This window comes from Staurois parvus, unplaced genomic scaffold, assembly GCF_062004578.1.
Source record: "Staurois parvus isolate SC_StPar_1 unplaced genomic scaffold, SC_StPar_1.0 ptg000071l, whole genome shotgun sequence".
NCBI lineage: Eukaryota > Metazoa > Chordata > Amphibia > Anura > Ranidae > Staurois > Staurois parvus.
The window spans coordinates 8,461,140-8,481,188 of NW_028317867.1; the positions used below are offsets into that span (position 1 = coordinate 8,461,140).

At 39.5% G+C, this 20,049-nt stretch overlaps 1 protein-coding gene across 1 annotated transcript; it reads right to left on the minus strand.

The window, feature by feature from the left end:
* Positions 1 to 9,416: 9,416 nt before the first annotated feature.
* Positions 9,417 to 18,683, minus strand: FGF20 (fibroblast growth factor 20). Its single transcript, XM_089669329.1, has 3 exons — positions 17,985 to 18,683; positions 14,057 to 14,160; positions 9,417 to 10,813 (listed from the first exon to the last, which is right to left on the minus strand). The coding sequence occupies exons 1-3, from the start codon at positions 18,256 to 18,258 to the stop codon at positions 10,568 to 10,570; spliced, it is 624 nt and encodes a 207-aa protein (XP_089525455.1). The 5' UTR covers positions 18,259 to 18,683; the 3' UTR covers positions 9,417 to 10,567.
* Positions 18,684 to 20,049: the final 1,366 nt, after the last annotated feature.

The window sequence follows — 20,049 nt, forward strand, 5'->3', positions numbered from 1 at the left end:
CTATCCTAGATTATTTGACTAAAAAGAGATTGGATAATAAACACTATATACTGTTAATCCTCATACAATGTATAGTATAGGTAAGGACCTTCATATTTTCAAACACTATCAAGGGTTTAAAAAGTTGAAATCATATAATGAAAGGAGCATAGCTTTGGATGTGACTAAACTTGTTTAAAGAGCTCATCACAAAATATATATTGACTAAACAATAAGTCATAACTTCTCTCCTCCATGAGAACATTTATTTTGATGATTTAATGTAGTCAGGTTTGTTACACTTACATTTTCTTGGGTGAATATGAATTAAATTTCCATCAATGAGCTAATTTTTCAATGATTCACGTCTACAGGCTTTGAAAGGAAAGCAATCATTTCATCCTATTATATTAGGAAGCAGATATTTGGTTTTGCATTATAAATATTTTCAATGATAGTGCAGAACCTTCCATGCCATAATTTCATCTAGTTCAACAGGGACTGGGCAAACTTTCAATCCATGTGTGGGAGTCTCTGTTCAACAGAATCAATCAATCAATCAATCAATCAACTGGCTTCTGTTGAACAGGAATGTTGAAAAACGTTTGTCTATCAGTGGCTGTAGCCAATGGGCTGCAGCCACTGATCATTGCTGTCAGAATATAATGCATCAGCGGAGAAAATTCCTTCATCTGTTTGTGTGGATGGATGAATCCAATCATTTTTTTTTGCTCAGCCCACTGGCTAATTGAAAGAAAGTGACCCATCTATGGCCAGGTTTAGTAACTGACCTACTTCTAGTCATAGATGACAGCACTTACTGTACTGTATCTACTATATCTACAAAACATGCCTGCTTCCCGTCTTTTCCATAACAATGTGGGGGGGGGGGAGTTGTTCTCCACAGGGAGAACTGTGTACCAAGCCAAAGGTGTACCAAGAGAAGAGTGCAGCGCAGGAGGTCAGCAAAGAAAGTTATTAGCTCACAAGTATTCTGGCAGGATCAACAGGTATTTACACATAGAAAATAGATAAAATAAAATTTCTTCAATGAATTTATTTATTTCAGGTACTTATATAGCACCATCAGTTTATGCAGCGCTTTACATATATATTGTACATTCACATCAGTCCCTAACCCTCAAGGGGTGTACAATCTAAAGTCCCTAACTCACATTCATGTACTATGGCCAATTTAGACAGGATCCAATTAACCTACCAGCATGTCTTTGGAGTGTTGGAGGACACCAGAGTACCCGGAGGAAACCCACACAGGCACACGTAGAACATGCAAACTCCAGGCAGGTGGTGCCGTGATTGGAATTTGAACCAATTACCCTAGTACTGCTGGACTGAAATGCTAACCATTTAGCCACTGTGCTGCCCAATGATTTATTTACCAGACCAAAATGGAACCAATAAAAGTAGTTTATTAGGGTTTAAATATACTTAGGTTTTAAACCCTCATTTTTTATGCAATTTCAGCAGCTGATTTAATCACTTACTGAGTATGCAATTTTATTTATCCTTTAAACCTTGCCTGTTTCAGTTTAGGCTGGTGCCATCAACCAGTGTCCCAGGTTTCCAGTTTCAGGGTGGCTCCTTTTTCTTGCAACATCCTATGCAGCCACTCCTGCATGCAGGGGCTAGAGTTGTGTCTCCCTACACTGTGTACATCAATAGAAACACACAACCCTGCAGCCTTAGATGGTAATGCCCTCCCCTGACTCTCCTGCCTCCTTTCTCCATGCTAAAAGACTGTGCCGTTCACTGTTAACTCTTTGCTATGAAGATTGGAAATTCAGAGAAACAGCCGGAGAGAACAGGAGCCAGTAGAAATGAACGTTGCATACTACCAGTGTTGAGGTAAGAATTTGAACACATAGTTTACTGGGGAATGTTTATCATATTGTGCACAAACTGCTATGCTAAAAAACGGTGAGGGTTTAATAGTGTCGTGAATTCGGGAGAGGGTTTATTTAATCTTTTGATTATACCAAGATTCAGTTATCTGTTTGATTGGGTCATTTTTTTAGATAATCTGCTAGCAACTAGGTTTTTATGCATTAGGAGCAAACAACTTCATACCATGATAAGTGAGCAAAAGAATAGAATGTAAAATCTTATCGCCATTTGACAAAATGCATAGTCAGTGAGCAAATGGTTCTATTGTTCTCAGCAAATTTCGATTGACTATATGCATGTAGGGATAGAGCTATTAAATATCAGCAAAGTGCAAGTGCACACTGTTTAAATTAAATGGCCCGGTTTTGCCATGTGTTGCCTACTTCAGTAAAAATGACTAAATATTGACACTGAGTCTATTTATTAAGGATGGATGAGACCAGGCACTGTTTCTTGGATGGACCTGTATTTACTGCCTTTTCTCTGACATTCACCATTAATGGTTTTTATAAAGCTAGACAATGAATGCTGAGTGATTATGCAGCTAGTGGGTGGTATCAAGAACTTAAGCAAAAAAAATAGTATGGGTACTCACAGAAAATGATTAGATTCACTATATCCGATCAGTTGATGTTTCTTCAAGATTCTTTTTTAAGACTTAAGAAGCCACTGTTGCCAGAAATGAAACCCAGCCCCCCAAGTGGGTGGGGCAAAATGCATCAGCGGGCATGGCCAGAATGGCAGCTAAGGCCATTCCTTAACATTGGACTCCTGGGGTCAGTTGAGCAGCGTTCATCCCTTCACCAGAACTGGAATTTAACATGAAAGGGAGAATAAATCTAGATACATTTTCTGCAATTTTTCAGAGATTTTTTTTTTTGTCAATACAAATTTCTAAACAATAGGATTTGTTAATTTGCTTTTTCAAACCAGGTAGATCATTACTCAGTGAATAAAGGGTGAATTTACTGTTGACTTTTTATGAATTGATCAATATTTCTTATAATTATGAGTATTATTTAACCACTTTCTGCCCGCCCTATAGTACAATGGCGGGCACAAGGTGGTTCTCTCGTTCTGATAGGACATCATATGACGTCCTACCATTCTCACTGCGCATGCTCGGCTCAGGGAGCGCGCAGCGCGGCGATCGCTGGTGCGCTCTGTCCCTTGGACACAGCGGATCACGGAAAGAGCCGAAGATGTTGGCTCGGTCATGTGATCAGCTGTGTCCAATCACAGCTGTTCACATGTAAACACGGAAATGCCGGTTATCGGCATTTCTCTCCTCACGAGCTGTCACGCTGACAGCTCAAGAGGGGAGGAGAGGAGAGCCGGTAATCGGCTTTCCGCGAGGGGACATGTACACTAATCATCAGGGCACTTATGATCAGTGTGCCCTGATGACCAGTGTGGCCCCAGAAGTGCCACCTGTCAGTGCCCATCAGTGCCACATGCCAGTGCCCATCAGTGGCACATCAATGCCACATAGTGCATACCAGTGCACATCAATGCCACATATCAGTGCCCATCTGAGCTGCCTTTCAATGTCACCCATCAGTGCCAGTCACTGCCACCTATCAATGCCAATCAGTGTCACCTATCAGTGCTGCCAATCAGTGCCACCTATCAGTGCCAGTCAGTGCCGCCTATCAGTCCCAGTCAGTGCCGCCTATCAGCGCCAGTCAATGCTGCCTATCAGTGCCATATATCATTGTCATGTATCAGTGCTGCCTTTCAGTGCCCATTAGTGATGCCTGTCAATGCCGATCACTGCAACCTACCAGTGCCTCCTCATCAGTGCCCACCAGTGCCACCTATCAGTGTCTATCAGTGCAGCCTATCAGTGCCCATCACTGCAGCCTCATTAGCACACATCAGTGAAGTAGAAAAATCACTAATTTGCAAAACTGTATAACAAAAACTAAGAAAAAACTTTTTTTTTTCAAACTTTTCAGTGGTTTTTGGTTTAAGAAAAAATAAAAATCCCAGAGGTTATTAAATACCACCAAAAGAAAGCTCTATCTGTCTCAAAAAAATGATAAAAATTTCATATGGGTACAGTGTTGCATGACCGCGCAATTGTCATTCAAAGTGTGACAGCGCTGAAAGCTGGAAATTGGCCTGGGCAGGAAGGGGGTATAAGTGCCCTGTAGGCTAGTGGTTAAAACAGCATAATGGTGTCTGTTTTAAAGTTTATGTCAAGGCAACACTTTTTTTCTTAGTTTTGTATAAAGTGGGGAAGAGTTAGAACCCTTGCTGGGTTTTTAATACTATTAGGGGCTCTATAAGGGATAGAAAAGTTCGCCATAAATACATAACATCAATAGTAGGTTTCATAGTAAAGTAGTCGTATAGTAGTAATTTTCATAGTAGATAGCTCCATGCATGATAATTGGTGTGGATGAAGGAATGTTTACTGTTGGCTAGTATATTCATGCAGCCACTACTAGTGAGTGCATCTGATAGGGCACAGTCACTGTTCAGTGAACAATTTGAAAAGCAGCACAGTCAGAAATAATGCTATAATCATCCTCTTACCCTTTGACAACATATAGGGAAAATAAACAGGTACGCAATCACCTACTAATTAAACTGTTAAAGAGAGAAGACCCTCTAGAAGACTCTAGTGACCAGTGCAATATAAAACAATTATATATTTATGTATGCACAAATACATAAAACCATTTACACAAATTAAAAAGGTTGCAGACTCCTGCTCCTACACTATTGAAGTTCAATTGCAGGCAGACTAATGCCAAAAAACAATTACCAAATAAATCCAATGAGGACAATATAAGGATAATTATTACCAATTTTTCCCACCAACATACTAAACTACTTAGGACTTTGAGAAAGCACAGGCACTGGTTAAAAAAATGAGTTACTTTCTAAAGTTATCTCTCTTGATCCAGCAATGATGTTTCATTCCACTCCATCCGTAAAAACACAGTGGGCACAATTCACTAAAGCTTATCGCATGAGTTAAGTCAGTCACATGACCACATATCGCATGTGATACTGAAAATGTCAATTCACTATTGCTAGTATGTGGTATTTAACGAAAATAGAAAAAACACTCCGTAAATACCACATAAAAAGACCTTAAAGTCAATTCACAAAAATAAATAAATAATTAAATGCATGCGATAATTAAGTAGTGGTCCAGGTTTGTGGTATGTACTGTTATCTGTCAGTACTGTCATGGGTTGTTAAGGAATGGGTGGCCGCCATGTCCCTAACAACCTATGAGTCAGCAGCTGTCAGTGGGGTTCCCCACTTACAGCTGAATGCAAAAATTATTTTTACATTCAGCTGTCAACCCCGCTGACAGCTGAAACATTAACGCATGGTTTTCACTACTAAAATACCGCATGAATTGATAAAATAACTCATGCAGTATTTTAGTTGTGTTTTTTAGTGAATTCAAACATTTTTTTTTTTTTTAAATGCTGTGCGGTATCCTACCGCATACACGGATGCAATAAGATACCGCTTAGTGAATTGTGCCCACTTTTACTATGAAAGTTGTATCTCATCAGTATGTTGCAAAATTGAAAGGTACCTATATATGTGGTGCTCCATTTTCCCAAAACCTTGAAACAGGTCAATTAATTTTCCTACCCAATGGCCAGATAATTATGGTATCACAATGTGCCAAATGCAATACTGAGGGAATAAATATACTTATTGAAATGTGATTTCTAAATTTGTGTATCAGATCATACCTCCAAAGTGACATCAGGAAAAGTAAGATCTCCTATAGCTCAAATGTGGTGTTTAGCTTACTTTTTGCTCTTTGGATAGAGCACACAGGATTCTTCAAGGTAGAGATTTTGCTAAGATATTGCTTCAGAGTGAAAGTAGAAGAATGTATTAGTTACAGGAAAATTGTTCTCCTGATTGAAACAATGTCATCAATTCTGATTGTTTCTTATGATTTATAGATCACCTAACATGGTTGTGGATTGGTGTGGGCACCATTGAATTATGCCTTTGGAAGTGCATTTGTCTGCAGAAATGGGTGGGTAATTTTTCCGGTGTTCACACCAGGTAATGTTTTTTTTCTAAAGTGTGTCATTAATAATGGCAATCACACAGAGAAACATGCTATTGGGACTTACGTTGCAAGGAACCCTGGTTACTCTTACTTTTCCCATCAGTGGATACCGGTTAAGATTCAACATTACATGTCCTTGGAAACTTGAACATTTCCCCTATATGATATTATTTATATCCACATTATTAAAGATATTCATAAAACCACACAAGCGGTAGAGTGTACACAGATTATGCTATGGTGTGCAGGACACGGATGAATCTAAAAGGACCAAAATCTGTACATAGTTACAGTTAGTCTGGTTGAAATAAAGAAACACGTCCATCTAGTTCAACCATTTAAAAAGATGAAAAAAAAGTTTATAGAATCCTATATACACAATCCTATATCCATATTCGATCCAGAAAAAGGAAAAAAAAACAAGAAAGCTTATATCAATTTGCTCCAGCAGGGAAAAAAAATTCTGTCCTGATCCCCCAAGAGTCAATTGGATATTCCCTGAATCAACTACGAATGAATCTAACAGGACCAAAATGGATGAACATAAGAAGGACCAAAATCCGTACATAGTCTGGTTAAAAAAAAAGACACACATCCATCTAGTTCAACCATTTAAAGTGGAAAAAAAAATTATACAATCCTATATACACAATCCTATACCCATGTTCGATCCCAATAAAGCGTATTTTAATTTGTTCCAGCAGGGTAAAAATTCCTTCCCGATCCCCTAAGAGGCAAATGGTTATCCCCTGGATCAACTTTACCTATAAATATTGGTATCCAGTTATATTATGTGCATTTAGGAAAGAATCCAAGTCTTTTTTTAAAAAATCTGCTGTGCTGGCCAGAACCAGCTCTTGAAGGAGTCTATTCCTTATTTTCACCGCTCTTACTGTGAAGAAGCCTTTCTGTATTTGGAGAATAAATCTCTTTTCCTCCAGTCGTGAAAAGTGCCCCTTGTCCTCTGTGATGACCAATGTACTATACATTCATATTTTTATTGATGACTAATATACCCAAATAAGGCAGATGTAATCTATAACTAATACCTCCTTCAAGAATGAATATTTACAAAAGCATCAAACAACTGTACCTGGAGAGCTGCTCTGAGTATTTATTCAGCTGAATCTATTCAAAGAGGAATACCAAATTTTGTGCTCTTAAGTGGCATTTTAAGGAAAGCTTGCACTGTGCTATCCCTTTGGTTAGACTATAAATACTAATACACTGGTGCAAATGTGATGGTAAACATTGTGAAGTGAACAATTGGACACACCTCAAACATTAAAGCTCATTTTCCGGTGAATAAATGTTTCCCATGCCCACCATACAGTGTGGGCACAGCCCACATTGTATGGTTTAAATACTTGATTTTGTCTAAGTGAGAGGAGAAACAAGATTTACTTTGCTAATCTTCCGAGCACAAGACCGGTCCAGCACTCCCGTTCTCCAACAGTCTTGAGCTGTGGATTGTTCCTGACATTATAAAGCCCAGAGCAGGCTCCATAGACCAGGAACAGTCCAATGCTGGACCATGGGGGAGTGCCATTTTCCAGTGGAAGGAAGGATCGGCCTCTAGAGAAGACGAGTAGTTGCCCTGTGAAGTGTGGGCACAGCCCCACTGCATAGGAAAACTTTTTTTTTTTTTTGCCCAGAGATGGGGCTTAATAACTGGATATATTCTTCAGAGTTTTTGTTGTCCTGGTGAGGATTTTTTACCTTTATAAACTGCAATTTGGAGTTTAATGTAATGTGGTTACTGCTTTAGGGAATCAGGAATGTTGTATAAACTTGGGGGCTGTGGTCTATATATAGTGTGCAGTTGAACTTCAACCTCTTTAACGTGTTTGTGCAAATGTAAATATATTGTTTTATATTCCATTGGTAACATGATACTATTCAGTTTTCTCTCCTTAATGATTTTTTTTTATTTTTGTCTTTGTCCCTTTTGCAGAATTTCTCTAATTTTCTTTCTAATAAAACCAGTGTCACCAAGATAAACGATGAAAAAAGCCCCCGGCAGCAATGAAACATAGTCAGTGAATTTAATACTTCCCCACTCTATCCAAAAAAAAAAGGTTTGACATACACCTTAAACAACATTAGGCCTATCAAAATAAAAAAAAGCAGCAAAGAAACCTACAACAGATCTTTGCTGATCTACCTTTTCATATATACGGGAAACGTACTGTTGCGATTTTTATATTCACTAGTATATGGCATTCCGTGTTTTTATTCTTACATATTCTTTTTACCTGTAAACCATACGTTATGTCAGTTGTGGCAGGTTCCTCTACCGTATTTGTATTGCAAATACTGAAAAATTTCTGTAAATAAAGAATATGCAAAAAACAGCAGCAAAGAAAACCCGTACTAAGAGAAATGAACATTGTTGACTTCTTTTAAAAATGCAGGTTGCTTGGCTGCCTTGCTGATTCCGTGATTTACAAAAATTGTTTGAATGAAGTTAGGCTTTACAGGCTCAGGCTCCAATGCTGTCATTATGATCACAGCCTAGCGAGTCACCAGACATGGGACACTCACACAGCTAGTAAAGTCTTCAAAATCTGAATTCCTATCTTGCATGCTTGTTCCAGGTCAGTGACTCAACAAATTCCCAGGTCAGTAGAGGCCAGGATCTGAAATCATCTGTGGCTCAATTAAAAAAATGTCAGCAATATCAGCTCCCATTGATCTATCCTCATAGGTTCCCCTTACAGAGAGCCTAGAAGGTATTTTAAAACTCTCTTCTGTTTGTCCCACTTAATTATTTTTACTTTATAGGCTTTCATTTCCCAACCAGTGAAAGCACTATTAAGGGTGATGTTGGGCAGGGTGCAGATAGATTTCATAGAGCCTACTTCTAGTAGTTCTATAGAAGCTTGGATAGCAAACTATAGAAAGTCCAAGCTGAACACCCCTTTACATTATTTTCATGTGGCTCCTGGTATAACCCATTGTCTAGACATACACAAAATGATACATTTAGACACATTTAAGGAAAAGCTGTGAAAGTCAAAATTCCGGAAAATTTGTTGTGAACCATGGCAATCACTTTATCTGAAGTGGTGCTTTTTATAGATCAGTTTTGAAATTAAAAGCAAATATTTGGTCAGTTTCTACAGGATACTGTACCTGTTTTCTAAATGTTTTGTCAACTATCAAGATCCCTGTAAGGGCACATTATACCAGCTCTGATATCTCTATGCATTAGTTAAAAGGAAACTTGTTGAGTTCCTTTCGATTGATATCGTTGCCAAAACAAACCATATGACAACCTTCCAAATGTGCTGCCAAGGCACAACCTTATCTTCTGAAAGATATTAAAAAATAATGTTCTTTAACATTGCTTGGAATGACAAACCACAATGCATGAAATGATGTAGCAACCTCTCCAGCTGCATTAAAAGTCATTTAGGTTATGTTTAATGTCAACAGGTTTAGATACCAAGGCAGAAAGACTTGTCAGAGATTGAAACAGGACCAATCTTTTTATTACAATGTGTATTTTAATACCTTTGTAAATGGGAAATTAGATTGTTACAATTTTGGGCATTCATATACATTGAAGGAATCCAATAACCTCACTTTGTTGTCAGCATACAAATTATTCCGATTCTATGATCTGTGTTAAACATTATGATGGTGGAGAACCATTGTCATGTATTCCAACATTCCAAAAGTGATGCATTTTTTGGATGATAGTTTGGAATGTCTTAATAGGAGGATGCACAGAAAAAAAAACAAAAAGCACCATAACTCCTAATCAAGAGCTATGTGACCTTTCTATTGACAAAACAGTAAAAAATAGAATTTAGAATAAATAAGTATAAAAAATAAATATATATTTATAGATATATGCATAGTTAGTCCACAGGCTGTAAACTGTATTCTTGTCTGGAAATATCATTACCGGTCAATGCACCTGTTGATTAAATGCTGGCTTACTGAATCTCTCAGAGATGCCAATAACAAGATTAACCAACAGCAGTATGTGACAGTACCCCTTCCACAAAGCCATAGCAAACCATGTTCTCTCTCTTGCAACTGGGCTTCGGGTTTTTATTCTCTCTCTGAAGAATCCATTGAGGGAGAATGATATAATTTGCCTCTGTAATGAGATGGGGGCAACATTGGGATTTCTTGATGACATATTTAACCAGCCAGCATATGAATCCTTCTGTCAGTAACTAACCAAAATTGAAACATAAGTTTTGGATGTAATTAGCTTAAAATCAGTTTTTTTATCTAGTTGACATTAAAAACATCTTCCCCAATGTTAGGCAGTATTGTTTTTTTTTTCCCATGTATCCATTCTCTGGTATTTACAGTTTTAGAATGTGTCATATGGTACCAACTGCCAATCAGATAGTCCATGCTTTTTCCTGTAAGGCCATTTAATTCCACAATTAAGCAGCAAAGGAATATTGGCTCTGTGTCTTATCCACTTTTTTTGCATCTTCATCCACAATGTAGCAGGTCTTTACAATGACCATCAACATTTTTTTGGTCACACTCATCCAAGTCGTCATAGACTCTAGGTCTTTTATATACTTTCATCTTCATTTTCCACAAGAAAAGACCTGCTTTGGCATAGATATCCTTCATAACCCTTGTGGATTTTCAGCTATATCCTATGACATCTTTATAGAGTTCAGGTACCTTCTCAGGGTCCACTGGTCTAGGCAGAAAATGAGTGAACTTCTGATGTCTTTTAGCTCGAGCTCCATCTCTAGGAGTTCCGTCTTTATTAAGTGCTACAAAGTATCGTCTACCAGAGTCTCCATGTTTATATAGATTTGAGGAATAGGTGTTATACCAGTTTTCTTCAAACTGCTCCCGGAAAATGCATTCAGAGGTTAATTTTTCCTGTTTAAAATAGACATTTTAAAGATTAATATGGATAGTAAAATTCAGAACTTTTTTGTATTCTTTTTTCCTTGGAGTATTTTTAAACACAATGCAGTACCACATTCAGCCTGCAAGTGCCACTGTTTCCACTGACTAATCCTTCCTAGAAAAAAAATCAATTTACCAATCTAGTGATAATATTGGTTTTTAATTGAACAACAACAACAAAGTCCTCAGGTAATAAAAATCAGATCTATAAAATATATGTAAGCAGAGAGCAGCACCAAAAAGGTAATACATGAGAACATAACTGCACATTAACTGCAGAGCAGTATAATTGTAAGAAACTTTGCTGAAAGCATGGGAAATTCTTCTTCAACCATATCCTATTCTTTCATGTGTTGTTTCAGTGCTGGTGAACATAATACCAAGACAAGCTAAAGCCCAACAAAATGTTTGAATAAGGCTGTCATTCAATGGGCATACAGAATTAAGGTTCATTTGTCTCATTACCTTTTTATAATGGGGAATAATTATAAAGTGTTTTTGTATTTCAGTTTTCTGTGCAACTGATGTGGTTTCTATCTGTTATAGCTTCATATTTATTGGCAATACCTATAAACATTTTAATTTAGAAGTATAAACTGCTTACTTTTTATATTCTTGCAGCCATTGAAGAGTAGTTTATAGCAAAAATGTTACTATACCAAATCTCTGACACACTTGCAGAATGCTATATTGAATCTCTCAATACTGCACCATGCCTGTATACTGAAGAAAATTGTTCAGCATGTCCTTTCCCAGAATTAGGCCTCATTCGCACAACATAGTTGTAAAGGCTGAAGGTTTTTTACCTTCATGCATTCTGTGCATGAAGGTAAAAAACCTTCTGTGTGCAGCATATCCCCCAAACCCCTCAATACTTACCTGAGCCTCATCGTGATCCAGTGATGTGAATGACAGCCTCGGATGTCCCGGGTCTCCACCTCCTCATTGGCTGAGACAGCAAGCGGGACCCATTGGCTTCTGCTGCTGTCAATCACAGCCAGTCAGCCAATGAGGACAGAGGGGGTGGGGCCAAGTCATGGCTCCATGTGTGAATAGACACACAGAGCAGCAGGTGCCCCCATAGCAAGCTGCTTGCTGTGGGGGCACCTGAGAGACAGGAAGAGCCAGGAGAGCCTTCAAGGAAGAGGAGGATCCAAGCTGCTCTGTGCAAAAACACTGCACACAGTAGGTAAGTATAACATGTTTGTTATTTTAAAAAAAAGGGAACCTTTAGAATTGCTTTATTATTATTATTATTATTATACAGGATTTATATAGCGCCAACAGTTTGCTCAGCGCTTTACAATATAAAGGGAGACAATACAGCAACAATACAGTTCAATACAAGAGAGATAGGAGGGTCCAACTCCTTGGAGCTTTTATGCATACATCTGTGCAAAGCGCTCTGCTATGGATTTAGATACTGATCTTTTTGCAGTTTTCTCTTGTCAGCTGCTTCTCTTTTTTGTATGCTAAGTATTTGGTTTAGAAAATCCACACCTTTACATATGGTGAGTCAGAGAAATTTAAGAGGTAGTTATACCCCATGATATGGCATTTTGGCTGATTGTTCCAATTTGACAGCCATACACTGCCTGCATTTGGGGATATGCACCCGCACCCACACGGCTGTCAAATTGGGACCAGTTTCTGTGTCCGTTAAGCTGCTGCATCCCAGTAGACATATATGGGACTGCCTTCCCACAGATGCACAGAAGACTTGTGCATCTTGTGCAGGCAAAGACAGTTCTTTGCACAGATGGACATTTCAGTATGCCAATGTGAATGGGGCTTTAAAGTATATCTATTGCCAAAACTTGTTATGGGATAGAGTACAAAATGGTTACGTTTCTCTGCCATCCATGTCCTACTGTGAAGACTTTGCCTCATTTCTTGTCCAAGAGACTCAGCAGGAAGTGAAAGAAAACCTCTCCAGACCTCTGCTGGCCCAGTGGACCTTCCTGCTCATTCTCACTGGGAAGAGTAAAAGAAACCCCATCACACAGAGCCAGCCACCACAGTAAACCAGAAAATCTATGTGTGATAGTGAGCACTTCCATCTCTGATCTTTGCATAGTGGGCACAGTGCCTATAATTTTTGGAGCGGGGTTGGGTGATTTATTGCCATCCTTATTCACTAACGCAACACAGACAGCAGTGACTTAAAGTGGTGGTAAACCTCAGGCATGAAATATGAACAAATCATATCCCTCTATAGTGTGTACTTGTCTCAATCCAGAGCACTAAGTGCCATTTCTGTCTGCTGCTTCATTGCTCTGCTATCAGCATAAGTCACTTCTGATGAGTTTTCCTGACATCAAGAGAAAAATAGTGACAGGGGAGGGACCAACAGATTGACAGCCTCAGCTCTGTTCCTGTGTGAAGGGGGTGTGTCCCTTCCCTCCAGTCAGCTCTCAGAACTCTCCTCACTGAGCTCTGCAGAGTGTAACTTCAGCTCTCTGCCCCCTTTTTTCTGACAGACAAGCTTTATACATTCAGGACTTTGAATCGATTTAGAGAAGAGAATACTGCAGATAAACAGGTATAACTTATGGAGGAGGATTGATTTAATTTCTGTGTATCACCTGAGGTCAGTCATTTCACTAGGTATTTGGAAGGGTTTACAACCACTTTAAAGTGGAGCTCCATCCAAAAAGGGAAGTTCTGCTTTAAGGCTTCGCCCCTGCTCCCTGTTCCCTGGGGAGCGGGTACCCGAATTTGACAGGTACCCTCCCCAACTTCTGGTGCGATTGCCAAAGATGATCAGAAGCATAAGCTGTCCTACCCCCTACCTGTAGTCTTCTACCATTCGCAAAGTGCAGCGCTACTCGCGCATGCGCAGTGGGCACCCGTCTGTGAAGCAGCAAGCTGTCACAGCCCTGTGCCCACTGAAGATGCCGGCGCTGGGGAGAGAAGACTGATGGTGAAACCAGCCATGGTGAGGACATCACTGGACCAAGGGACAGGTAAGTGGCTGTATTTTAAAAGTCGTCAGCTACATTATTTGTAGCTGCTGACTTTTATTTTTTTTTAATTCAACTGGAACTTCACTTTAATCAACTTAACCACCAGCAATAATCATATTACAGTTAATCTAAAAAATTACAACTATCTGCATGTTTTACAACTACTGTACTTTGTACAACTGTTTTATGGCCTCCTTGCCTTTTAAAAACGGATTTATGTTTGAATTTAAGTCGAATATATACTTACGGATCCAAAGAGTTCCCCTTTATCATTCATGCCCAGGTAAAGGCCACTGTCCACACCTCTTATGCTCACCAGACCAATAGCCACACTTATGAATTCTAGAATGCCTATCAAGAGGAAAACAAAATTGTGAGTTCATTTAAGAGAATTTCATCATCCAGGCTGAACAGAAATCTTCAGTACGTAACAATGAGGAAGATCACTTGATAGAAAACTCCAAGATAACATTACAGCATGCAGCTTATTTTTTTTTATGAAGCCCCAGAAAGTGGACTCATTCCCCATGAAAATGATGGTGGTATTTTGTCTTTATTGTGCTATCTTTTTCAAAGCATGTCTTAAAAAAAAATCACAACAAGCAGGTGAGTCAACCAGTGGGAGACCACATCAGAGGAAGCTCAGCTTAGAATAGGGGCAGTATGAAAGGGAGCTCCATATAAAAGAACCACAGCAAATATTTGATCTCTACCTAATATTTATGCTTAGGAAAAGGATTCCTGTCTACATACAATACAAGAGTTTTCTCACTTCATCAAAAATTGTGTTGCTCAGAGTAATAAACTGGCACAACCATTTATCTTTCAAAATGTATAATTTCTGAATTTTACAAGATTAATTAAACCCTTATACTGGTAAGCATCAAAGAAGAAGAAGAATTAATATTTATTACCTTGGGTATGGGAAAGGGATAAACTATTTTAATCAGCTTTACAGTGGCTAAATCAATATGATGGCGGGAGGGAGTTGTTATCAACAATAGCTAGTCTGTTCAGATAAAAGAGTGGTGAATAAATATCTCAATCATTATTCACTCTTCCTGTCAGATAAGCATTTCCATCCTTGCCTGTCCTCAGAATGAGAGGTGTATAGGTCTGCGCTGTGTGCTGTGAGGTACAGTAACCTACTTACAGTACAGTGGAAGTGGATACATTTATTTTGGGAAGGGGATTCCTTAATTATTTCATTGACCACATGCTATATCCAGAACCTTTATGCCCTACAGGGAACATCAAGTAGTAATAGTTCCTGAACTACTTGTAAGGTTGTACATGGCCAGACTGCTAGTTTAGGTCCCAACCTTACTCCTTTCGCATTTTAGACTTGGGCTAGATCATGGCCAAGTGGGTAACTTAGATTAGAGCCAGAATAGTCAGAAATCTATGAACAGAATGTTTAGGGAGAACACAAGAGGAACATACAAACTTCACGCAGATGGAGTCCCAAGTGGAAATCAACCCAAAGACCAAGCACCTCAAAGCAAGAATGCTTGCCTTATATCTACCATTTTGTATGCAACAGATAGTCCGTAAGATGCAAGTGCATAACGTTCAAATTCAACAACCACATCTACAAATTTATCATCACAGTTACCAACTACCATCACGTACATATTTATGCAACACAAATACCAACTACCATCACTAACATATTGATTCAACGCAATTACCAACATTAAAAATAATAAGAAACATTTTAAACCTAAAGATCTGAAATGAAATACATTATGCTAGATGTTGTCTCAGTGGGATACAACAATCCTATAAAGTCAGATTTAGTAACCTGGAATTGTAGAACATATTTTTAGAAACATTTTTTTTACTGAGAAGACAGAACCGTGGGAATACTTCCAAACTGAATGTAACATTCACGAAAACAGCTTTTTTAGTGCATTTTATGAAGGTTCGAAATTAGTAGAATTTCCAGAGGCAAACATTTTTTGCCACAACCCTCCAGAATCTGTAACTGTACCTGGCCATTGTACATACTGAATTCTGTGTGATGAGAAAAACAAAAAAAATCCCTTTCTGTACATTTTGTTCTATATCAGAAATTATAGGCATCAAGAATACCCTCACTGTTATTTCTATGTTACAGTACATGGGTTGGTATACTACTGCCATAAAAGGCCAAAAGTGGGTTTGAGGGCATGCAGCACACCATAATAATATAAGATAAAATAATAATCATTATTAATAGTATATAATTATATACTTCAATGTAGTTATTTATCCTAGCCTTTTGCAAACAGGATTTCCTGGAACCATAGGGTTTCTCCAGAGGTTGTTAGGGGTTCCTTGAGCAATGAGAAACTTCTGCCTAACAGATAAGTAGCCACTGACACTTATTATCTGCTTAGCTATCTGTTGGGGGGGATTCTTCCTAATGACTGCAAATGTAGGAAGCATTCTTCCTACTGCCCAGAAATACAAGCAGCATTCTTCCCAACAACCACAAATGTAAGGAGCGAACTTAGCACTGACCACAAATGTACGGAGCAATCTTAGCACTGACCACAAATGTAAGGAGCATTCTTCCTATTGACTATAAATTTAAGGTACAATCTTCCTAAAGACCACAAATGTAAGGAACATTTTTGCCACTGCAGACCAAAGTAAGACGCATTTTCCAACTGACCACCATTGTAGGAGTATTCAACCCAAATGACCATAAATGTAAGGAACAGTCTTAGAACTGATGATAAATGTGAGGAACAGTCTTAGAACTGATGATAAATGTAAGGAACACTCTTAGAACTGACCACAAATGTAATGAACACTCTTAGAACTGATCATAAATGTAATGAACACTCTTAGAACTGATCATAAATGTAATGAACACTCTTAGAACTGATCATAAATGTAAGGACCGCTCTTAGAACTGATCATAAATGTAAGGACCACTCTTAGAACTGATCATAAATGTAAGGACCACTCTTAGAACTGATCTTAAATGTAATGAACACTCTTAGAACTGATCATAAATGTAATGAACATTCTTAGAACTGATCATAAATGTAAGGACCACTCTTAGAACTGATTTTAAATGTAAGGACCACTCTTAGAACTGATCTTAAATGTAAGGACCACTCTTAGAACTGATCTTAAATGTAAGGACCACTCTTAGAAATTATCTTAAATGTAAGGACCATTCTTCCAACTGACCATAAATGTAAGGAACATTCTTCCAACTGACCATAAATGTAAGGAACATTCTTCCAACTGACCATACATGTAAGGAACATTCTTCCAACTGACCATACATGTAAGGAACATTCTTCCAACTGACCATACATGTAAGGAACATTCTTCCAACTGACCATACATGTAAGGAACATTCTTCCAACTGACCATACATGTAAGGAACATTCTTAAAACTGACCACAAATGTAAGGAACATTCTTAAAACTGACCACAAATGTAAGGAACATTCTTCCAACTGACCATACATGTAAGGAACATTCTTAAAACTGACCATAAATGTGAGGAACACTCTTAAAACTGGCCATAAATGTAAGGAACATTCTTCCAACTGACCATAAATGTAAGGAACATTCTTCCAACTGACCATAAATGTAAGGAACAGTCTTCCAACTGATAAATGTAAGGAACAATTTTGTCAATGTCCACCAAGATACAAAACATTTTTCCCAATGACCAGATATGCAAGGAGTGTTATTCCCATTGACCATCACCACACTCACATGTTCCACAAACTATAGATACAGTAATTATTACAGGGGTTCCCTGAGTTATATCAATGATTAACCCATGTTAAACAAAATCCTTTTGAAAGGCTGTTCTGTCCTATCCTGTTATTATATAAATGTCAGCAGGCTGAAACAAACTTACAGAAAAAAAGAATTTGTAAATCTGATGAGGACAAAACAAAGAAAATCATGATGGGGTATATTAAATCAACACTATGATATTAGAAGAGTACACTTCAAGTAAATATGAGATCTCTATAAAACTGAGCAGCAGTGGATGGACTTTACTATTTGTTTAGAAGGACACCTGCGAGGATTTACACTTTCTTATCTGTGAAAGGTCTAATCTGCTGTAAGGTGCATTGAATCCTCAGTAGAGAGCTAGGAGCCCATGAGTGACTTTAGGTCCCCTGCGGATCCCTGGCTGCGCTGGGGTGTACCTACCGAAGCGGCTGTGATCCTGCCGAGTCCCCAGGACGTTGCCGTCGGGCAGGATCTGCAGGTGGAAGCCAGTTCTGCAGTAGAGTTGCCGTCGGCGCAGGATGCCCTGCAGATGGGTCAAGTCGGAAGGGGCGCTCCGGGAGAGGCGATCGGCTTGTGCCAAGGGGTCATTGTACAGCAAAGGGCTCTCCCTGGCAGGAGGCAACAAGAAGTGAGAGCCGACTTGTCCCAAGGTGTCCAGTCCGGCCAGATAGCTCCCCACCTCTACAGGAGCCATGGAGTCCAGGTGAAGGATGGGGATAACAGGGAACAAGCTTGTCCTGATCAGCAGCACCTACTGCAATCCTGCAGGCGTCTGTAGTGTAGCACTGAGTACACCTGACTGCTATATGTAGACAAAGTTTGTATATTGGCCAAGTTGACATATGGTAATGAAGAGTCTCCGAAGCTCCCAGTTCACACTTCTCAGGGATCTCTATGTACAAAGCGTCTCTTCCCAATGCAGGCCCATTCACATGCAGTGTTAATCACAGCCATGATCACCATAATCCACATTTCCAGGCAGATCCTCCAGACTGAGCCCAAGGGACATGTTGGGACTTGGGGTGGTGTGTCAAGAGATGCTGTAGAAGATGACTAATCTCTAGCTGGGATCCAGAGATCAGATGCTTGGAGAGACACAGAGCTCCAAGTGGGGCCAGCAGCAGGAGAGAGCTGTGTGATCGTCCAGGCACTGCGATCCTACTACTAATACATTGCCTGGACAGGTGCAGGAAAGGTAGACAGGCAGGGGGGCGGCTCCCTCCCTCTAGACCTTCCCAGACTACCAGGCATACAAAGGAAAAGCCTCAAACAACAGCAATGCCTCTGGGTTGGAAAACACCAATAAAACACACACCTCTGATCACTGCAAGGTGCTCTGTGTGTCTGTGTGTGTGTGTGCGTGTGAACTGCGACAAATATCGTCTATTAGAAGTAGGATCACCAATGTACAATCATACCATGGAAGAGATCAATATGCTCCTCTTTCCAGGAATGACCAATAAAATCTTCCTCGATTACACCAAGTCCATCCATCACCTGCTGCTCTGAAATTGTAGCGATATATTGTCATTTACATGTCACTCTTAGCGCTCATACAGCACAAGATGTCGTAGTTGTGGAAGTTTAGTACTTTCATAACACAAGAAAACAGTATCAAAGTCTATGGAGGTGGACGTGTCCACATGTGGGTCATCAGACATGCTGAAACATGTTGCTCCATCATGTGTCATTGTTATGAATGGACGATTAAAATCGAACATTAGCATTTCAAACCTTGTACAACGTCCGAGGAAGAGCTTTCTCTGCACCCCCGTTATAATGGGATGATCAATTCATCGGGATCGGCTGCTATGATGTGGCGGCTGTCAGCATAGAAAAGATGATTTCTACCTAGAGATCTGAACACATCACATACCGACAATCGAAATTCATCAATTTATTCTCTCTCTCTCCCTCTCTCTCTCTCGACCCCCCTCTCTCTCACCCCCCCCTCTCTCTCTCTCCATCTTCCTCTCTCTCCCCCCCCCTTTCTCTCTCACCCTCTCTTTCTTTCCATCTTCTCTTCGCCCCCCCCCCCTCTCTCTCTCTCTCTCTCTCTCCACCTTTATCTACCCTCCTCTCTCTTCCTCCCTCTCCCTCTCTATCTTTTCCTTTCACCCTCTCACCCCCCCCCCCTCTCTCTCTCTCTCTCTCTCTCTCTCTCTCTTTTTCTCCCCTCCCTCCCTCTCCCACTCTCTCTCCATCTTTCTCTCTCCCATTCTCTCCATCTTTTCCTTTCACTCTTTTTTATCTCTCTTTCTCTGTCCCTTTCTACCTTTCTTTCTCTCTCTGTCCATCTTTCACTCTCTCACTTTATCTCTCTCCAACTTTCCCTCTGTCTCTCTGACCCTCCCTCTGTCTCTTTCTTCCATTCTTTCTCTCTCTTATGGTGGTTGTCCCCATACCTGTTTTTTCTTCCCTCCAGTGTCTCTCATTGTTGTTACCCCCCCCTTCTCTCTCTCTCCTTCTCTAACCCACCCCCTCT